At 33.7% G+C, this 24,022-nt stretch overlaps 1 protein-coding gene across 2 annotated transcripts in view; it reads left to right on the top strand.

Annotated features, from left to right (window-relative positions):
• LOC143233830 (lysosomal membrane ascorbate-dependent ferrireductase CYB561A3-like) overlaps positions 1-24,022 on the top strand; it is a 50,271-nt gene that overhangs the window by 18,680 nt on the left and 7,569 nt on the right. For both annotated transcript variants that reach the window (XM_076470565.1, XM_076470564.1), the window contains 2 exons: positions 9,285-9,490; positions 13,496-13,665. In XM_076470565.1, the coding sequence (XP_076326680.1) occupies positions 9,285-9,490; positions 13,496-13,665 (376 nt within the window). The remainder of the gene's footprint in view (positions 1-9,284; positions 9,491-13,495; positions 13,666-24,022) is intronic.

Here is a 24,022-nt window from a genome sequence, read left to right as displayed (position 1 = left end):
GTTTCTATTAACAGACCATAATCAGTTACATGCCTGTATAAACATTAATAATCAGTTATATGTCTGTATAAACAATATTAACCAGTTACATACGTACATGAAGAATATTTATTAACCTGTTATAAACCTGTATGAAGAATATTTATTAACCAATCATATACCTGTATGAACAATACTTATTAACCAGTTGTATACCTGTATCAACAGTATATTGAAACCTGAGATGTTTAAGACCATATTAAATTAATTAATTATTAAGATCCGAATTTTAGCTCCAACTGCATGTTGCGTACAAAAATTGTCAATATAAACCTGTATGAAGAATATTTATTAACCAATCATATACCTGTATGAACAATACTTATTAACCAGTTGTATACCTGTATCAACAGTATATTGAAACCTGAGATGTTTAAGACCATATTAAATTAATTAATTATTAAGATCCGAATTTTAGCTCCAACTGCATGTTGCGTACAAAATTGTCAATATAAACCTGTATGAAGAATATTTATTAACCAATCATATACCTGTATGAACAATACTTATTAACCAGTTGTATACCTGTATCAACAGTATATTGAAACCTGAGATGTTTAAGACCATATTAAATTAATTAATTATTAAGATCCGAATTTTAGCTCCAACTGCATGTTGCGTACAAAAATTGTCAATATAAACCTGTATGAAGAATATTTATTAACCAATCATATACCTGTATGAACAATACTTATTAACCAGTTGTATACCTGTATCAACAGTATATTGAAACCTGAGATGTTTAAGACCATATTAAATTAATTAATTATTAAGATCCGAATTTTAGCTCCAACTGCATGTTGCGTACAAAAATTGTCAATAGAAGTTACATTTGATCGTTATTATAGTCATTTTTAAACAGTAAATCCAGATATTTTAGATTTAGATACAAAGAAACTGTAAAAATCGTATCAAAATTGAGATTGATACCAAGACTTAGTCAAATTAGAAACCAATATAACAAATAGAAGGTTAGCAATTGTCCCAGCGGTAAGTCTGCCGACTTAGAATACTAGAAACCGGGTTTCAATATCCATGGTAGGCAGAACAAAGACAACCCATTGCGTAGCTCTGTGCTCACTTCAAACAAACAAACGTTAGTAGTTGTTATGAAATGTTTTAAACATTTGTACTTTTTATTATATTGTGAAATATCTTTATAGGAGTTTGAAACTGTACTAAAAACGTACCATTTAGAAATATCTTCAAGTTATTTAAGCTAAACGTGAAAAACCTGCATCGTCTGGTGAACGAAAGACCATAAGACTGCCTGAAAATAGAACATTAGTAGTGTATATGAATACATATATATATATATAGTAGTTTTGCGCCACTTAAAGGTCAACGAATTAAACAATTGCAAAATGTTAAAAAAACAGAAATAGGCACAAAAATCATCAAAACTCACAATGTCTGTTTGTACGAAAAATATTCCTTTAATTGCTGCATCCTCATTAGCTACAAAATTTCAATACCACATAATGTAAGCTTTCTAGTTTCATTATTCACATAGTTTTAGAACCAACGTTCTTTTATACAAAAGTATCACCATATTTATAATTCTATTGTTTTTCACATCATTTCCTCTCAATGAATTTTTCCAAATATTGGAATTTTCTCGTAGTTTTAGTGTAGTAGTTAATAAAATGCTTAATTTCATATTATCAACTGAACATTTTGTATTTCTTCATAAAACGCTCATATTAGTTTGTAATGTTTTGACAACAGTGACTTCTATTTCTTTGTTTACGTTTTAATTTTTAGCAACAAGAAAATTGTTATTGAATCATAATAATTCATTCGGTTCACATAAAGCGGTTTAATTACTACTTTTGTTTCTACAACCACATCCTGAAAATACAGATTCACTAACTTTATCTTTTTTTTTTTCGCATCCCAATTACTTTCCCCATCAGCTGCGCCACTCTCAATCATTTTTCCAGCTGCTAGTTATTTAAGGATACTCCTTTTTTTTAAAAAAAAAAGAAAAGCCTCTATTTTGTTTGATTTGTGGTTTTCTCAATAATAAGGCTTTTTGGTTTTATCTATTTGAAATGAAATAGCTTTTTACTTTTTTGTATGCTGCTTTTATTTTATCTTTTTGACCATCACTTAAATGCACGCAAGCTGTAACGTTTCTCATTCATTATGTATTAAAATACTTAGTAATACCCTACGACTTCATTATTTGTTAATTCATCTTCATTTAGTAATGTGTCTAATAAATTAACAATTTTATTAAATTAATGTTTACCCACAATTAACCTATCATTTAGTTTTTCTAATTCATCTATTAAACTCTCACTATTTATTTCTGTAAGTTTAGATGAACTTTTCAAGATTTTTAAGTTTCGATATACGATATAATATGAGTTATTGATATACGATATAATATGAGTTATTGATATACGATATAATATGAGTTATTGATATACGATATAATATGAGTTATTGATATACGATATAATATGAGTTATTGATATATGATATAATATGAGTTATTGATATACGATATAATATGAGTTATTGATATACGATATAATATGAGTTATTGATATACGATATAATATGAGTTATTGATATACGATATAATATGAGTTATTGATATATGATATAATATGATATAATATGAGAGTTATTGATATATGATATAATATGAGTTATTGATATATGATATAATATGAGTTATTGATATACGATATAATATGAGTTATTGATGAGTTAATATGAGTTATTGATATATGATATAATATGAGTTATTGATATATGATATAATATGAGTTATTGATATATGATATAATATGAGTTATTGATATATGATATAATATGAGTTATTGCCTCTTCATTTAAATTATTCTAGTAGAGGTTTCTCTTTTGCCAGTTATTCTCCTTATTCTGGTTATTTATCTTCTTCACCTTGTTAGTTTATCAAGATTTGTATTTGTTTATGTTTTTACTACCTAAATGTTTATTTACTCTTGTTGCTTTATCAATATCTTTTTCAATTATATAAAGTTTATTAATTAAATAAGGTGATAATGTTTGTTTGTTTGAAGTAAGCACAAATATACACAATGGGCAATTGGTGTTCTACCCACCATGGGTATCGAACGGGTGATAATAAAAATTATTGTTACTATAGAAATGAAACATTCTTCATCTAATTCAACTTTTTATGTTTTTGGTTCTTGATAGTTATTGATTCCAACTGATATTGTAATGTAAAGAATCTCCTAACGTTTAATTATCTTCTCATTTTTTAAATTTCTTGTGGAGGAAACGTTTTGAAACTTAATGTTTTAAGTCACTGCTTCGTGAAACTATGATACTAGTTCTTCGTATTTTACTTGTGGTTCGTTTTTATTTCTTTGTTTAGTAATGAACTTATATACTTTATATTTTCTTCACTGATCACTAACTCGATGGCTTACAACTTACCAGGAAACAAAATTAGAAAGAGAAATTTATATAATTATATAGTTTGTTTGTTTTGAATTTCGCACAAAGCTACACGAGGGCTATCTGCGCTAGCCGTCCCTAATTTAACAGTGTAAGACTACAGGAAAGGCAGCTAATCATCACCACCCACCGCCAACTCTTGAGCTACTATTTTACCAACGAATAGTGGGATTGACCGTCACATTATAACGCACCCATGGCTGAAAGGGCGAGCCTGTTTGGTGTGACGGGAATTCGAACACGCCACTAAATCACATCAGACGCGAAGCATATAGAAAGAACCAACAATCTTAACTGTTTTCCATCTCTCTTACCTCACTTATAACATCTTTCATTTTGACTGAATTTCTTCCTATTTTCTTCTTCGTACCAAAAGTACAAAAATTTTATTTGACAGAAAAATATACTTACCCTTTATGGATTTTTTTTCTTTCAAATTTGGTATACTGATAGATCTTTTAAATCTACAATTAGAATCCTCGTTTGATGTAAATATAAGCTACATATTCGAAGCTATTCAATGAAAATCGCTCATATTTGACGAATATATTTGCATATACCTATGCATAAAGTCACGTTGGCTATCGGTTTAACGTTTTCACTATATCTTCAGCTTAGAGTAAAAGTAGACCGTATTTAAGTTTTGGCTATTCGAACTAAAAAAGCTTAACGAGAATTGCAAGTCGTTACTAAAAAGGAAACTATTAACTTTAACACTGTTTTAGAGAGCAAAGCTACCACCTCATAATTTAAAGAATATGGTTCGTTTTATAAAGTAAGATCTATTCGGAATAATCGGGTTACGATCCTAAAGCTAAAGGGATTACTTATTAAGTGTCACTTTCTTACTTGCTGTGTTTTATTTGTGTGTATTTCCAGAAAGTCATGATATCTAATCAAAAATACCTCAGGTGTTAAAAAAATGAGGCCGAGAAAAGGATTGAGCGTAAAATTTAAAGAAATGAAATCAAAATTGAAGGCCAAACTGGTGGCTTTGATAAGAATTTTACAACATATATTTTCATTAGTAAGATAGGCCGCGTATTTTGTTTCACCCACCATCATGACACAAAATGAATATCACGATGTCAAGTTAACGGAGTTTTGCATTAAGCTCGAATGATGACAAAGGACATATATATGCAGGTAGTATTTATACTTTAGAATAGGGCCGTTTTTCTCCTCTACAAACGAAAGCAGTAAAAACAGAAATTAATCAATTGGTTTATTTCAATTTGATGAAATTCGTAATCTAAGTGAACTGAACTCAGGATATGAATTCTCTGTCTCTGGAATAAAACTAATTTAAAATCAGTTTGATGAAAAAATTGTAGCTGTACTAATCGATGAAAACCAAAACGAATTGCAAATATTTTTACCTAATCAATTTATTGAAAAGTTATTAACTGAAAGAGATACTAAGGTAACAAATGAAACCAAAGGTCTTACACATTTAATTTCAAATTTAATATTAAACCTGCGTGGGCATTTTATAATAATTTGCATTTTAAACTACTTTGGAGTCGTGTTTCAAAGAAGCCCCCTCAACATTTTTCATTTTTTATATTCAAATTATATATCAATGTTATAATTTTAAATCTTACGTTGATATTGCAAACAGCAAAGTGCCCTTTCAGGGTAGTTGTGTGTTAAAGGAGCCGTTAAAATGAAGGCAAATCCCAAAGAATTCTCGTGGCTTATAGGTGACGCAGAACCATTATACTTTCTAAGTGGGAAGGCTGAACTTGAGGCTTGGAGAGCAGGGCAACGAAACAAAAAATTTGACTGTTGTCGTTTTCTCGGAGTATTTTAATGATTTTGTGCAATTTTTCATCAGTTTTGGTTATCTTTGGTGTTTCAGAACTATTTTTTGATTTGTTGGTCTTTAAATGGATGGCATAAAACCATCATATATATATATATATATACATTATTAACATTCTTATTCCGAGAAAACAGTTCGAACTAATAAAGTCAAAACGAAACTGTAAAGTGGTTAACAGATGGTTGGCGTTACCACTTTTGTAGTCTTATACATTTTTAAGTGCTAGTGTGACCATCAACTAAATGAGTAATAATGATTACGAGAAACTATATTATGCAGTTTTGTAAACAATTTGAAGACATCCGGGTGTATCATAAATGAAGACCGTTTTCTCGAAACCTTTGTTATTTGTGAAAGTTAGTTTACAATATGAAAGTAAAAGGAGAAATATACAGTTGTGTGGAAAGTGTTATAACAAGAGAATATTTTTGTCACTCTTTCAATTATATGAGGCTAATTCTTCCATGCCATTATGGAATGTAAATTTAAACACTACGGTAATACTTCGCTTACCCCTGCTGACAACTGAATGAGCCAGAGTGAAAATACTTATTATTCTTCAGAATTCCCATATATTTGTACCAAGGGCATTTCATAAGGATTCTTCTTGAATGAATATACTGATCAAATTTAGGGTTTGAAATAACTGTCACAATACCCCACGGTGTCTTAACTATATAGAAAGAAGTTGGCGTATAGTCCCGGTATATGTTACAAGAAATCAATTTAATCGCACTCCACAAAACACCTCGATAAAAACAATATTTAAAAATGTATATATTTCATGTTCATGCCACGGGTCAAAAAGTGTAGAGAACTGTTAGTAGAGCAGACAGTTCGCAGAAAAGCTTTTCGTGATGTTAGTTGAACAAGTTTCTGCAGACTTGAAATGCTCCACAGACACTGTTAAGTGCGCTCTAGATTGTAAGACCGAGTCAAGAAATTTTTAAAATAGAAAAGGAAGAGGCAGAACATATGAACTCAATGATACTGATGTTAAGTATCTTCGTTTATGCAGCCTTCAGGACAGAAGGAAGACTCACTGATTTTAAAGCGTAAAATAAACCACCAGGTACCAAGTCATAGAAAAATGTGCAGATCTACAGTAACAAGAAGACTAAACAAGAATGAAACATTTGGTCGTGCAGAGGTTAAAAAAGCTTCGTTTAGATATCCAAGTGTTGTCAAAAGACTAAAGTTTGATAAACTATACAAAAACTGGACTGTTGTTGATTAAAAAAGATTGTTATGGATGGATGAACCCAAGTTCGTAATATTTCATTCAAATCCTAGGAAAAAAGATGAAAGACGGAAAACAAGAAGAAATGTGAAAGATATATTACCTCAATGCATAGCACCTACCATGAAGCACAGTGTGACGGGTTGGGGGTATTTGTTGGTTTAGACGATGGGAGATATTTACAAAATAAGAAGACAGTGACACCAGACAAACATCCAACCTATGCTGAAATTACTTAGTTAAGAAAGAAGCTGTTGAAGTCATTCAAATAATGCAATGACCTTTACAGTTCCCGATTTTTACTTTGTTAAGTAGATCTGGGATTTGATAGATCAAAAACTTGACAAATCAAAAGATACTTCCAAATAAACTTTATGGGAGTGTATTAGATACATTCGGAGAAAATTTTGAAAGAATGGTTTGATTAGATATGTTGCAACAATACTTAAAAGACTGTTTACAGTTATTAAAGCAAAAAAGAACACACAAAATATTAGATGTTTCCTGGACTTTCATTAAGTTTCTGTTGTATTAAATATGAAGATTAGCAAAATATTGATTCTTCACGTGTGATTTGCTTTCCATTGTTCTTTGAAAGTAGCCTGAAACCTAATTTTTGATTTATCGCAACACTTTTGCACAGCACTGTATTTATAAAGAGCTAATTTATATTGAATCGAAGTATAAGAAATTGAAAACGCGTAGAAAAACAAAATCCACTCGAGATATCCTCGCGGTCATAGCACGTGTAATATACGAGATAATATTTTAGATCTACCTGCAAATTTACTATTTCCAGGTTACAGTGTTGTGAGTACGGTTTCTTATGATTGTGTAATTCGTAGTTTGCTTTATTGAGAAATTCGAATACATGAAGGATAAACGTATTACGTGACACAAGTAAAAACAGGAATTCTATAAATAGTAAGAGTAATAGCAAAAATCTATAAATATAAACACACCTTATTGTATAAATTTTCGTAAGTTACATATATTTAAGTATCCACATATGTTTAAGTATGCTTTTTAACATACATACTGCCACTAAACTGGACTTTCTTCCACTTGAATAAAGATAAAATGGATTCTAGTGTAATATCCTTGCTGAATTGTAAACCCATTTCTAATCCTCAGCTTATAAATGAACAAACTCTCTTTCATTTTGAGTCTCTGTTCATCATTGATTCCGGCCAAGATATTAAACAAATGAAGGGATGATGTTCGTCTGGCATGCTTACATACTTAGTGGATTATCTCAAGTTAGCATGTTTTTTTCACATGTATTAATACTTTTCTTTTGGTAAAACAAATGTAGTCTTACTCACAGCGAGGACAAGAAAATTTATAAAATACAAAAGATGATTGTAAAAATGACTTCTTATCCTTGAATTCAATAAGAATCTGAGACGACGATTAGGTTTAAAGACGCACCTTAGTTGTATCTACGGGTATTTCCTGCGAATGACATTTTTAAACTGGTTATTAATAATCAAAGAATCGAAAGCGTCGCTACATCTTTAAAGATTCGGAGTTCGGGCTCATAGGTACGGAAGTGTTCGACGTTTTAGTATGATATCGATCACAGTTTTCTATTCTGATTTTTCAAGACATCAGCTGGTGATTGGATGCACGGGAATTGGTTGCCAATGGCTAACGTCGCCTCTATAGAGAATATTTATACAAATAAGATAAATTAATAGTCAAAGACTATTTAGGTATATCAACGATACATGATGTATTAACACTTTGCTTACTTAAATAACTACAATGAATGAATTAACATGGAAAATTATCTTTAAACAATAATTATTCTACATTCATAAATTATTTATGTAAATCCGTACATGTAATAGATATCTAAAAATCACGGTGTTGTAGTATTTTCACACTAAAGTTCCTTGGAAAATACTTGGAATAAAATTCAAGCCTGTGAACGTTTTCTTTATGATATATTTACTCCAAATTTGGTTTGTCCATTGTTATTACTAATTAAAATGTCTAGACATGAAAGTTCATGATCCAGCTGATGTACTATAATAAACTTTGTGTTCCTTTGTCTGTTGTCCAAATATTGTAGGAACGAGAAGACTTGATCCGAATACATTATAATGATAATAATATCCTGCACATACCTGCGATAGTAGAACGGTTGAAATTTTTTTCGTGAAACATAAAAACCAAATTGACCGAAACTGGCAAAGTCATTATGTTACTAATGATAATTTTCATTTTTGTAAGTAAGCACAAAACTATATAATGGGCTAATTCTACTGTGCTCACTATAAGTATCGACACCAGTTGTCTAGAGTTATAAGTCCTCAGACTCATCGTTAAACCACGGGGGTGACCTAATTATAAAGTTCTCAATTCAAAATAATACCGTTCAGAAGAAGAATTAATTGGTTTCCAAAAAAAATTATTTAAGAATATTCACTTCCTTGGAATTGTCATTGTAAATCAAACTAGTTATCAATTGTATGATCTGTCCTATCCGTATATTTGTAGACAATGATTTTACGTCAAAACTAGCACAATTTACTATTATCAGACTTAAAGAGTTGTATTAGAAACAACTGAATGACCAAACATGATTGTTTACTGTATTGAATAATTTTATTTATCTGTTACTGTTTTTTTTTTCAAATTAGTATTTTTTGTAATATTTTATCAAAGTTTCTATTTAAATGTAATAACTGGAGAAATTTTTTATCTTTCTTTAAGCAATTTTGGTGTATAAAAACTTCCTCTGTTGGAAGAAAAAATATAACAAAGTGATACACACTATCTTCTTTGCATTGGAAATCTCTGCCATCACTATCGGTTTGATGTCAGCCATTCGGGGTCATAACAACAGTTCAGATCCTAAACATTTTTACAGTCTTCATTCTTGGATTGGATTGGGTACTTTGGGTCTATTTTCTCTTCAGGTAAGCATTGTTTCCATTAAGAATTCAAAAGTCTTCCTGAGCAAATTTGTTATTGAATCATAACACTTAAGGTTTGTTTGGGAATAAATTTAGAAGCAAAATTGCAATCATTCTATAAAACGTGATGTTTCCCATTCTTAGAACTTTAGGAGTTGGAAAGATAAAACATGGTAAATACACTATGTAACACAAATTTTGTTCCTGAATAGTATGTGTTATTTCTTAATTGCTTATGTTATAAAAGTACAGAAAATGGCCATTATTCCCTTCAAACTTTGCTTTTGTGACCTGGATAATGAAATTTAGAAATTAACCAATTTTTTGTGTAAAAACGGGCAAATTTGCACATTCTCATTTACATAAGGTGTGAATAAAACAACATATGAATCAAGATTTACATGTATTTATACTAGAGTTATACCAAAATGAACAATAGTGTTTAGAAATGACTAGTTTTTCGAGATTTGCGACTGTAATGTAAATCACTTTCACATATCAGCCCCAAAACGTTTTTGTTATACTCTTCTTGGTAGCAGCGTTCAAAGCCCAGCATATCTTGGTGGAAGCGCTCGCCTTGCTCCTCTGAATATGCTCCCATGTTCTCCTTGAATTTATCAAGATGAGCGTCGAGAATATGGACTTTCAGGGACATCCTGCAGCCCATTTTGCCGTAGTTCTTCACCAAAACTTCAACCAGTTCCACATAATTTTCGACCTTGTGATTGTCCAAGAAGCTCCAAACCACTGCGACAAGGCTGGCCCAAACTTTTTTTTCTCCTTCCTACTGATGCTTCTTGGGGAATTCTGTGCACTCCAGGATCTTATTAATTTGTGGCCCAACGAAGACACCATCTCTGACCTTTGCCTCAGACAGCTTAGGGAAGAAGTCTCGAAGGTACTTGAAGGCTGCAGACTCCTTATCAAGAGCTATAAAAATTGTGTTATAGGACCCAATCTTATGTGCAATGGTGGGAACAATACCTTCTGGAGGTCCACACTTGACATTGTGCCTCCCCACAGAGAACTCGGTCCACTGTGGCCAGTGTTTTCTGTTGCAGTGTCCCTGCTGTCCCAAAGGCAAATATAACAGGAAAACGTGGTAAAGCCTCCTTAGAGACCCATCAGGAGTGTCACCATTTTAAAGTCTTCGATAACCTCCCAGCCATACTCATCATATTTAAGGCTTCTTGACGCTGTTGTATTCCTCTTTGAGGTGTACCGAAAGATATTTAAATTTTAAAAGGTCTAAAATGTGTATAATATAGAATCTTACTGTTCAAGCAAGCAAAAATTGTCCGTCTTACCTTCTAGAGTTGTTGTTTTTTTTGCAGTAGTCGTTGGTGAAATGAGGTGCCCAGGGTTTGTTGTGATCCCCGACAAGCATGCCGAAATATGCCTTGTGTGCTTCACACATTTTAGTAGATGCTGTCACAGAGTACTTTTCGCTCTTGTCTTGATAAATTGGCCACACACATAGCAGAATGCGTCTGGAGAATGCTTGTAGCTTTTTGATGCCATCTTTGATAAAATCAGATAGGTCTATGTGTTCATATAGGCAGCTGGAACTAAACTGAAATGGTGAGCCCTTGTAAGTATATTACTATGGAAAGTTTTAGAAAATTCTAAAATGTTCTTGAAAATTTTCGTAAGTTTTACAACATTATAAAGAGTTATAGAAAATTCTTCTAAGTTCGAGAAAATTCTCTATCTGCTACTCAGCACTGAATCCACCTGGAATGTTCTGGAAAAATGGGTAAATTTGAAAATTTCATAACCCAGGTCACAAAAGCAAAGTTTGAAAAGAAAATAAGTCTTGTCCATTTACTTTAGGCGTAAGCACTTGGAAAATAACACTTTCTGCCCAGGAACAAGAAAAAATAAAAATTTTGTTACATAGTAATATCATTCAAAGAGAAAAACCGATGACAAGTTACGCTCCTCACAACATAATCGCAGTATGAATGAATGAATAATTTTGACTAGGGTGTATAGATATTTGTATTTGTCAGTACTAACACTTTTATAAATTATTCGTGTGTGGAAATTGGTCGAGTGTCTTTGTTTTTTCTTCGTTAGCGTTATGTGGATTATACTGTTATAAGAATATCTCAAGAAATACACATGAATATGTGGAATTACTAGTAACTGAAAAAATAAACCGGTATGACTTCTTTATGACAAATGCAGATTCGAAACGTAGATGAGGTTTCACACTTACTTTTATAAGACGATCATAATGTTCCTAAGGAATGCAAATAATTAATAATTATGATGGCAGCGTTCTTTCTTCCTCAACTGTGTACAAATTCCTGTGATGTGTAATCTCAACCTGTATGGTATAATATGCAGCTTATGTGTTGTTTTAAGCAGGGAGTCACGCTGTCATTGACAAAACATTTAATTTTGGAACGTTTCGGAATTTGTGAAACCAATCTTCAGCGATCTGTTATAAATCATTTCAAGAATGTATGATATATCATGCAAGACAAGCAAATAGTACAATGAAATAAGTAACATAAATTTCATTTAAAATAGGGTGGGACTAAGATATACTATAGTTTTTCCGTAATTTTTTTTATTAATAACAACAACAAAAAATAATAAAACTTAATGTTTAATATTGGATATTTACTTGAAGTCAGTAAAAATCATCTTTCTTTGATCTGATGATCTTGAAGTTAGAAATATGAAACTAAATGTTCTTCGAAAAGTCTGGAACCATCAAAACTTCAACGAATTTTATGGAATTTGTTCTACATGCTGTCCTTGTAATTCTAAACATGTTTGGAAACGGCATTTTCATTCTCTTTAAACCATGTTAAACATAGTCTTCTGATTGCCATTTGTTTACACTGACAGTCTTCTGAGACTTAGCTAACAGCAGTGCGAATGATATTTTTATCCCTCTCTGAATGGGGTGCATTAAATTCTGTCTCAATGCTCCGCTTGGACCAATTTTCTTTACCACACAATAGCATTAACTCGATCTTCTCATGATGTAATCAAGACCTATCTGAAATTTAAAAAGACTACAAAACAGTATCAACTGAAGTAATGTGGCTGCTTTTTTCATCTCATATACCTGGTAAAGCTCGTTTCAATGGTTAACTTTCTAGACTTTGGATACAATGTTGTTTTTTTTTCAATTCGCGCCTCGTTAACTTCAGAAAAAGAAATCGTGCTCCGAACCTTCTGGCTGTGGTTTCGTTATAACGAGTGGTAACAAATTCCCACTAATTAAGTAGAATTAGTGGTGGGTTGTGTTGTCTAAATACCTCCAATCTAGTTTATAAATGGGGTCACGATAAGTGTATAGGCCTATAAAAAACATATTGATAGAGTGATTATATCTTAGTCCAGTTTTTTGTATGACTTTTTTATTTTTACGATTTGAAGTAAGACTTTACTGTTAGATTATTTTGTATACTAATTTTGTTTGGTGTATCTTACCATAAACCTTAAATAAAATATCGAAATTCTTAAGTGTCAGAAGATCAAATACTTTGTATTTCATCACGGTGCTTCTCTTCTTAATTAGTCTTCATTTTATGTTTAACGAATCAACTGCAAAGTGTTTCTTTAACTCTCACAAATGTCATAAAGTGACAGTTTGGGTTGTTTTATGGGAAAATTACTGGGAATTTCTGCCACTGGCTCTAATTTTAAGCTATCTACCAAACAAAAGGCAACAGCAGAACCAATTGACTATCACACCAGCCGTTTTGAGATACATTCTTGTCATCAAGTGTCACACCATACGCCTCAATAGCTGGAAGGACAAGAATTTTCTAAGTCGGTTTTCGATCCCATGGATACTAGGTCATGCAAGGTCGTTTGCTGAATTGATATTGTATAAATATTTTTTCTGTAAAATTTATTCTATTATAATTTCGAACAAGACAATGTTACATTACAGATTTGTAAACAGGCATAATGCAAATAAAGACAAATATATTTTTTGCTGTTATATTTTTATTCTAATTTAATTATTCAATTCTTTTCAAGTTTGTCGTCGGTTTTATCGTACTTTTGACCTTCTTGGCTTGTGACGCCACAACAACCAAGTTTCGTCACCAACTGGAACCTACTCATAGGACGTTTGGACTAATTATCTTCAGCATGGCAGTTGCAACATGTGTTGCAGGTCTAATTCAAACTGCTCGTCATAGACTCAGGTTTGAAATTTTCTTTGTTTATATATTAGTTGAATGATTTCTGTACGTTTAACAATGCTAAGTATAATCGATACATCAAACTGACAACTCTTGGGCGAAGTTTCAACAATAAAACTCAGCAGACGACACCAATTTTTCGAGGTACACAATAATCGATTCGCCTGAAGTTAAATGCAGAACAATGTATGATAAATACTACATATTCTTGTAAAATACACTACAGTATCTTCAGGAAATAAGAAGACATAAAGTATCTTTATGTAGACTGTACATGTACGTGTAAAGTTTGCGTCTTGTACAGTGACACCATTTACAAAAGCATTTCCATAAATTTTCTCCCTAGAGGCAAGCTGCATATCTCGTGTTTACACTGCTAGAAATTAGGTTTTCCGATACCTGTGGTGGATAGAGCACAGGAAGCTCACTGTGTAGCTTTGTGCTTAATTCCATAACTTTACTTCCGTATCACCAGTGTCTAATTCTGTATTTAAAATAAATTTGTTTCTAAAGTTCGAAAAAGGATTCGACATAAGGGAATCATTACAAATTGTTATATTCATGATGTGCTAAAAACACGTAGGTCCAAGAAGTCTTGACAAAAATCAAATACAAACCCTATAACCCGAGCGCTTTCGAAAGGTGGACCTTACTTCTTCAGTTTGCTTGGGATATAGGGTTTCTATTCCATTTTTATTACAAATTATTAAGTACGAAATGACTTCGAATAGAGATTTGGGTCCAGTGTTTGGTTTTTTAGAATTAAGCACAAAGCTACACAACGGGTTATCTGTCCTCTAACCTCCCCGGGGGTATCAAAACCCGGTTTGTAGCGTTGTAAGTTCGCAGACATACCGCTGTGCCAGTGGAAATGCAAGTTTATGAAAATAGATTTTATAAATGGGGTCAGTGTACAAGGTGAAATTTGTACACGTACATTTATTGTCTATATAAAGGAACTTCGTGTGTCTTTTTTATTTCCTTAAGATAGTGTAACTTGTTTCATCAAAACATGTAGAGGTTTTAAACGTATATTTTCCTGCCTTCAACTTTGTATAAATAAATTATTCTGCATGTCGAAGTGTTGATGTCGTCATCTTGTTTCTACTAAGCAGTGGCGGCGCCCAGGAGGGCTTCGGGGGGGGGCTTGACCCCCAAATTAGCCAAGCCACCCTCAGTCCCCCCAATATTGTTACCTACATATATTCATAAAATATGAAAAACACAATCGTCGTTGTTGCTTAACAGTTAATATAAAAGAGACATAGATTTGTAGAACTCAGCGTCTTCATTAAGACAGAAGTATGTGTCATGCGTCCCATAGCAACGTACTGAATGCACTGAAACTCATGCACTGTATTGCCGCTCCCTGTGTAATGCCATTCCATCTTGAGCTTTGACGAAGATTAGACAATCACGTTGATTTCAAGTTACAACAGATCATCAGGGATTTTACTTGATAAATCAAAGGTTTCACAGGTATTTACCCATTAATTTCATTTATCTTTTATTGAAAAGTAAAACATAGCATGCACGTATAAGTGTATTGTGTATAGGTCAGAGCTATGAAGCATTTAGTCGGTGTTGTATCCTCTGTGAGATCATTTTGCATTGTGTATCAGCCATCCAAAATTGTACTGATGATTGTGGCATACACTTAAAATTGTGACTTACAATCCAATTAATGTTATACTTATGATTAGATAATAACCTTACATGTTAACTGACCAAATAATATTTCTAAACAACTGTGGAGGAAAACCGACATTACATAAGAGCCATGATAGATGAACTGCTCTACACAGCCTGCCAGAATGAAACCCAGAGAGGTCAAGGGAAGGTAGTCAGTCAGATAACAAGGGCAATTTCCTGGAACTTCTTGACATGATTTCCAGGTATGATGAAATTGTGAAGAAGAAGCTGAGTGGTCCTGGCAATGCCAAGTACACGCACCGTGATATCCAAATCGAACTGCTTGACATCATAGCTGGAATGATCAGGAAGGATATCAGCAAAGAGGTCATGGAAGCTGAGCATTTTGCTCAAATGGTGGATGAAACAAAGGATGTGAGCAAACAAGAACAGCTTTCCATTGTGGTAAGGTACCTCCACAAACAGAGCCTTCATGAGGAGTTCCTGGACTTCATAGCTGCTGAGGGTCTGGATGCAGATTCATTGCTCAAGGAAATCATGGAGACTCTGGCTAAATGTGGTATTGACCATAATGCCTGCATTGGCCAGTGCTATGACGGAGCTGCAGTCATGTCAGGGCACATCAGTGGCGTACAGGAGAGGTTCGGAAGAGAGGTGTCTCAGGCTGTGTATGTCCACTGCTATGCACACAGGCTCAACCTTGTGCTAGTTGATTGTGTGCACAACGTCCAGGCTGCAGCAGAGTTCTTTGTGACAAGTTAGAAGCTGTACAAATTCTTCGGTTGTGCATGAAGAATTTCTGAAGGTACAGAAGGAGCTTGAACCCGTGGACCAGCACATAGAGTTGAAGCGACTGTCAGACACAAGATGAGCCTGCCAACATGCTGCTTGTCTGGCTGTGAAAAGAACCCTCCCTGCCATTGTGACAACCCTAAAGCGTCTTGTGGAGGGGGACAATGTCCACAGAGCCACTGAATCAAAGGGTCTGTGCACCCTTCTAAATCAGCAGTTCCTAACCAGTCTAGTGGCCATAGAAAAACTACTACTGATGACAAAACAGCTATCAGACCACCTCCAGTCACCTGACCTGCAGCTGGCCTCTGCATAAGACCTAATACAATCTGTGATGTCGAGAAACCCACTTGTTGAGAAATGTATATGCAAAAACGGCTCGTTTGGGTTGAGAAAATATTTTTTACATAGAAGAGCGAACAACGTTTCGACCTTCTTCGGTCATCGTCAGGTTCACAAAGAAAGAGGTAACTGACCGGAAGCTGACCACATGTTTGAAAGGGGTTGTGTAACTGAGTGTCGGAATGTAGAGGGCGGTATTAGATGTTTGAATATACAATTTTATTATTTTATCATATTAATATAGGTATAAAGGCGTTCCTTTATATTGGTTTATTTTGGGTTTAAGTTGTTGTATAAGTAAGGCTTCTTTAATTTTGCGTTTGTTTATGTTTGTTTCTTTATTTAGTATTTGAGTGTTTTCTGTGGTTATGTTGTGTTTATTTGACTTGCAGTGTTCGAAAACGTGTGAAGGTGAATTTTTATGTTCTTAGCCAACACAATTTCACAAACACTTTATTCCTACCTACGTAAAACCGACTCACGCACACCGCAAATATACGGCATCCCCAAACCTCATAAACCAGATTGTCCGTTACGACCAATAATGTCCACATATGAATCGTTTAATTACAATCTTGGTAAATACATAGCATGGGCATTCTCCAAATATGTAACATCAGCCAGCTCATTTATCAAAGACTCTTTTAATTTCAAGTCTAATCTAAATCAACTTAATCATAAACCCTTAATGGCCAGTTTCGATGTTATATCCCTCTTTACAGAAGTTCCAACCACTGAAGCCTGCAAGATAGCCTTAGAACTCTGTATCCGAGACCCTAAACCAACAATAGACATTCCCAGTAACCAGTTAGCAACCCTCATAGAATTCACCACGACAAAGACAAACTTCATGTTCAACAACCAAAACTATATACAAACAAATGGCCTAAGCATGGGCAACCCAGTATCACCAGTTCTAGCCAATATTTTTATGACACAAGTTGAAACACAAGCAATTAACATAGCATTACAGCCACCACTATACTGGTACAGATATGTAGATGACACGGTTGCGGGATTCAAATCTACAGAACACATACTTAATTTTTTCAATCACATTAACTCTATACATTCCAACATTAACTTCACATGTGAACAGGAAGAAAGCAATCAAATATCATTTCTTAACCTCAAAATTACGAGAACCGACACACAATTCAAAACAGAAATCCACCGAAAAATCACCCATACTGGACTATACATTCCTTGGGACTCAGCACATGAAACAAAACAAAAACTCAACATACTAAGAAACCAAATAAACACAGCAATAAAACTATGCTCACCAGATAAAATTAACGATGAATTAGACAAAATAAAACAATACTTCATCAACATCAATAAGTTTCCTCCACAAACCGTAAAAAACATTATACGCACACACCTAGACAGAAAGCAAAATCAACCAACTAAAGTAAATATATCTCACGAATCAAAAAATCACGAAACCATATACTGCTGTATACCATATATTCCTGACATCAGCAAACAAATAACCAACATTTGGCAAAAACTAGTAACAAAATATGACATTCCAGTTAATACCAAATTTATTCAAAACCCAGGCACAAAACTGAGGTCTATAATATGTAAAAACTACACTGACAAACACCACACCAACGTTATTTACAAAATACAATGTGATAACTGCCACGACTTCTATATTGGAAAAACAAGTAGAAAAATGGAAACCAGATTCAAAGAACATAAAAAGTCACCTTCACACGTTTTCGAACACTGCAAGTCAAATAAACACAACATAACTATAGAAAACACTCAAATACTAAATAAAGAAACAAACATAAACAAAGCAAAATTAAAGAAGCCTTACTTATACAACAACTTAAACCCAAAATAAACCAATATAAAGGAACGCCTTTATACCTATATTAATATAATAAAATAAATAAAATTGTATATTCAAACATCTAATACCGTCCCCTAGCCCCCCAGTGGCTCAGCGGTATGTCTGTGGACTTACACGCAAAAATCCGGGTTTCGATACCCGTGGTGGGCAGAGCACAGATAGCCCATTGTGTAGCTTTGTGCTTAATTCAAAACAACAACAACAATACCGCCCTCTACATTCCGACACTCAGTTACACAACCCCTTTCAAACATGTGGTCAGCTTCCGGTCAGTTACCTCTTTCTTTGTGAACCTGACGATGACCGAAGAAGGTCGAAACGTTGTTCGCTCTTCTATGTAAAAAATATTTTCTCAACCCAAACGAGCCGTTTTTGCATATACATTTCTAGTACAATCTGTCATCTCCGGTCTATCATAAATGAGGACTGAAGCAGCATAGAAAGTATTGGAAGAGACTGCTGAGAATATATGTAAGAAAGTGGGAACACGCACTGAGACGGTGCATCAAGGTGGACAGCGATCTGCCCCCAGACACCTGGACGAATTCATAATCACATCTACTACTGGCCAAAGAGATGAACCAACACCAGATGCCAGGAGATACACCTTCCATGCCATCATAGACAGGATGTTCAACGAGCTGAATAGAAGATTCTCCTCTGATGCCTGCAGTATTCTGATGGATGCAACTGCATTGAACCCCAAACACTCCACATTTCTGGACAAGCAAGCACTCTTAGGAATGGCAGCAAACTATGGTGTGGCAGAGGTTGACCTCGCAGTGGAGGTCCACCAGTTGAACCGGCTAATTGCCAGGAAGAAAGAAAAGGGGCAGAAGTATCCACACCATTGGAGTTTGCAACCATGCTGGAGCCATTCAAGGATGCATTCATGGATCTCCACAAACTTGTATGCCTCGCTGTGACCCTGCCTGTCACTTGAGCTACCTGTGATAGAAGTTTCTCAAGTTTGAAGCTTCTAAAGACATACTTGCGCAACAGCAGTGGTAACAACCGCACCAGCAACCTTGCTGTCATATCAGTAAACTCCAGGAGGGCAAAACAACTCAATATTGATACTGTTATAGACACATTTGTTGCCAATCACCAGAACAGATGCATTGTTTTGAAGCAATATTGACTATAAACACAACATGATGAAAGATAGTTAGCCTGATAGTGACCTTACTTTTCCTCAGAGTGTATTCACATGAGATAATTCGTTTCTGCTGTGTAAACTATGTCTTTATGTTATATTTCTTTTGATTTGTAGCTCTACTCTTAATGGTATATTAAATGTTCAATCTAAGCTAATATTGATTTTCTTTATTATTATGTATTACCTTGGGTGGAATTTAGGTGAGCTGCCTCTTTTACATATACACATATTTTCATAAACAGATTATTTCTAAGTTGTAATAATGAATTATTAATCAGAGTATGAGCTTCCAATGAAAACTGCATTGAAAACGCAGTTCAAAATAGCACACCTTTCTGAAATGTACCTTGGTATTTACATTATTATAATTTACCATCTATACTTCATATTGATGGCATTTTGGGAAGCCCCTCCACTGTTTACCTCAGCCCCTCCAACGAAAATATCCTGGCGCCGCCACTGCTACTAAGTAAGAAATTTGGGTTTTGTCTTTCTTTCAAATATTTTGTTTTAAAAGGTTTACTTTTACACTATGTCAGCATATTGAAAGTATTTATATAAATGTTGTGCTAGTACATTTTGCGTTTTATTTACTTTAACAGACTAAATCATTATTTGAGCATAGGAGTAGTGTGTACAAATTAATTTCAAAAATCGCCAAGTAAAATGTTTGTTTGTTTTTGAATCTCGCGAAAAGCTACACGAGGGCTGCCTGCGCTGGCCGTCTCTAACTTAGCAGTGTAAGACTAGAGGGAAGGCAGTTAGTCATCGCCACCCACCACCGACACTTGTGCTATTCTTTTACCAACGAATAGTGGGATTGACCATCTTATTATAACGCTCCCACGAGCATGTTTGGTACGACGGGGATTCGAACCCGCGATCCACAGATTACTAGTCGAACGCCTTAACCCACCTTGCCTACAAGTAAAATGAAACTATAATAAGTTGGTTACAACTATACGATGTTACGGTCAAGAAGGTAATGATAGCATTCAAGAAACTGAAAAAAGAACCTATAGAATACCATAATTTCCAATTCTAAAATATATATCATTGAAGGCTGGTTATCCTGCAATATTTAGATATGACGGTAACATAATCTGCACTGTTACTCGCGCTCAATTTTCTTAACTCTAGCAGGTATTAAAACTGGTTCTTTCAGCTGTTCAGGAAGACTACTATATTGATATAAAAGTCATGTGAAAAATATTCAGTACCAATAAATTTATACCAATATTTACAAACCAAACCCAATATTGTCAGGTGGTTAGGACGCGGATTCGAATCTCTGCCCCACAAGACATGCTCAACCTTTCAGCCGTGGGAGCATTATAATGTGATTATCATTGGTAAAAGAGTGGCACAAGAGTTGGAGGTGGGTAATTAATACAAACTGTCTTCCATTTAATATTTCACTGCTAACTTAGAGACGGCTAGAGCATATAGCCCTCGTGTAGTTTTGCACGAAATTCATAACAAACTAATTACCAAAAAAATGAAGTAGTGTATGAAGCGAAACTGGTATTGTTTGTCATCCTCTTGGTGTCTACTTTTTCTTATTAAATAATGAAGCACAACTTGCAAGAATATATTTAAAACCAAAAAGTCTCGGGTAATAATTTAAACTGGCTTTGTTTCTAGAACAGAATAAAAATGATGGAATTTACACAAATTTGCATTGGGTGAACATTCGATAATTAAAACTTTCTTTGGTGTTAAAAATATAACAAATAGGTATCCTATTCTTGCGCATGCGTCTAATAATTAGGCCATTATACACACACATATATATATATACATACTATAGGAATATTTTAGTATTTTGTACATTATATCACAGACATCTAACGTCGAAACCGTAGATAAATAATCGCTTGTAGTGAAATACTTGGTCTGTTATAGAAAAAGTATGATACATGAAAAATATCGGGGGTTTCTTTTTGTTTAAATCCAGGAAAGTAGAGTACTGTGCAAAAATGTTAAACCAAAGTCGAAAATTAGATTTCAGGCTACTTGTAAACAACAGTAGAAGATAAATCACAAGTGAAACATCAATATTTTGTTAATCTTCGTATATAGTACAACAGAAAACCGGTGGAAGTGCTTGATTGAAGTCAACAATGAGCTAATATTTTGTATGTTCCCCTTTTGCTTTAATAACTGCAGAAAATCTTTCAGGCATTGATCTAACTTATTTGACCAAACTCTAATTTAGAACTTTACTCCAACTGTCTCTGATACACTCCCACAAAATTTGATTTATTACGTTTTTAATATATTAAATCCCAGGTCTGCTTAATAGGGTTGAGATCGGGGCTTTGTGGGGGCCATTGCAACATTTGGTAGCTTCTTTCTATATTATTAAGACACTGCATGGGGTACCTCAACAGTTATTTCAAAACATAAATTTGATCAGTATGTTCTTTCAAACAGAACCCTTATTACGTTCTCTAGTACAATCTATGGGAATTCTCACCCAGACACATTCAATTGTCAACAGGGATCAGTCAGGCATTATCATAGTGTAAACATTTACATTCTGTAAAGGTATGGGAGAATTAACTCCATCAAATGAAAATAATGGCAAAATATTGTCTTGTCTTAACAATTTTGCACATTACTGTAAATTTTTCTTATTCTTTAACCAAATGTAACTTTTTGGAGGGTATTTCTTTGAAGATATAGCTTCCTGAAGCTGGCTTTAACTCCGTATATCATGCCTCTCAGTGAATAGCGGTAGACAGAGCACAAATAGCCCTTTGGTAGTTTTGTGCTTAATAACAAACAACAACAACCGTATATCATATATAAAATATCAAGAGTTAGCCCTATGTGGTATTTATGAACTTTTTTGAGATCGTAAAAATGGATTCCATAGTTACATCAGCTTTACAGAGATTTAGAAGTATATAAAGATTCTACTCATTACTACCCGATATGATAATTTCCGTTGAAACAAGCCTCTGAAGGATGTTAAGGCTACTCCTAGAGTGCAAACGTTGTCGAAGGTCTATTAATGCTGTATTAGGAACTTCACATATGTAGTTAAACAGGTTTGCGTTTTTTTCTATTTCGTCAGTTAATGTTCTTATGAAAATAATTACTGGTTTTAAAACGTGGATTTCTAGTCTTTGTCTACTACAAAATGTATGTGCAGCTTTATATTTATGACGTTTTGAGTCGGACGGTGTTCTTCTTTTGTCCATAGCTTTCACTTCACAAATGAGGGCGTTAGTCATGATTACCCTAGGGTATGGTTTCAGTACATGTTTATTTTCAAATATTTTGCTATGTAAATTTTCACTCCTAAAGAGAATATTTAAGATTGTTTTGTATTTTTTGCCGAAATGTGTCAGTTGGTTCTGCGTCTTTATCAAATTATGAATATTTTGCTTGAGGGAAATTTTATGCAATATTGTTAGCCATTAGTCTGACCGTAAAGCTTGCGATGGCAATGTTGAGTAGTTGGTGATTGTTGTAAATCAGATATAGAAGAGTTACAAATATTGCCTGTGGTATTGCAAGTCATGTCACTTAATTAAAAAAACACACCAGACATACAAGTCAATCAACCTTCTTATTTTCTTTACTGATATCTAATTTTGTCATATAGTGTGAGATAAACAGTAATATATTTACTATACGGTGACGTGGGCTGATTCAGTGGCTTTTCTTGTATAAATACAAGTTTTATGTGAAGTTGCAGGCGTGACTTAAAAACTGTTACAAGGTCAACAATCGATCAATTAAATCATGGTCAAACGTCACTTATCATCAATCAGATTTTAGCAGTGCATTGAAAAACATTTAGTTTGAGGTTCTCGTTTTTTCGTAAAAAAAACAATAACAATTTTAATTAATCCTATTTTTAAGCGATCAGTAAGTTAAATTAAATGTGTTTTTTAATATTACCCTGATATTTTCTATATTGATAACATAAAGGTTTATTTACATTACTTAGTCATATATTAAAGGCCGTTTAAGAGGATACTTAAATAATTATTCTTTGTTTAAATATATATGATTTACTACAATTGACATTACGTCTTTAGCAAGTTGTTCGAAAGTGATATATAAAATAATGTGTATTTATTTTCATCCTTTATTAAACGCAAACGATTTACATAAAATGGAACAACATATTTTTATCAGCTATACATGGTTCAGTGAACATAGACGATGGTAAAATATGCAACTATGATGATTCGTAAGGGCTTAGTTTTATTACAGTTAAGTGTTTTTTTTTTTTTATAGCAAAGCCACATCGGGCTATCTGCTGAGTCCACCGATGAGATCAAATTCTTGATTTTTAGCGTTGTAAATCCGTAGACTTACTGCTGTACCAGTGGGATTACGAGTAAAAATCTCTACCATAAATTGAATCATCGTCACGTGACGTTTTTATAGAAAGATTATTAACCTTTGTTGATCAATAACATTAACAGCTTGCTAAAGTTTGTTCGTAACTAAGCAGAAAGCTACAAAATGGGCTATCTCTACTCTTCCCATCACGGATGTCGGAACCTGTTTTTTAGAATTGTAAA

The sequence above is a fragment of the Tachypleus tridentatus genome, chromosome 12, assembly GCF_004210375.1.
Source record: "Tachypleus tridentatus isolate NWPU-2018 chromosome 12, ASM421037v1, whole genome shotgun sequence".
Taxonomy (NCBI): Eukaryota; Metazoa; Arthropoda; class Merostomata; order Xiphosura; family Limulidae; genus Tachypleus; species Tachypleus tridentatus.
The sequence above is the reverse complement of the archived record's forward strand: the minus strand, read 5'-3'. Positions and strand labels throughout refer to the sequence as shown.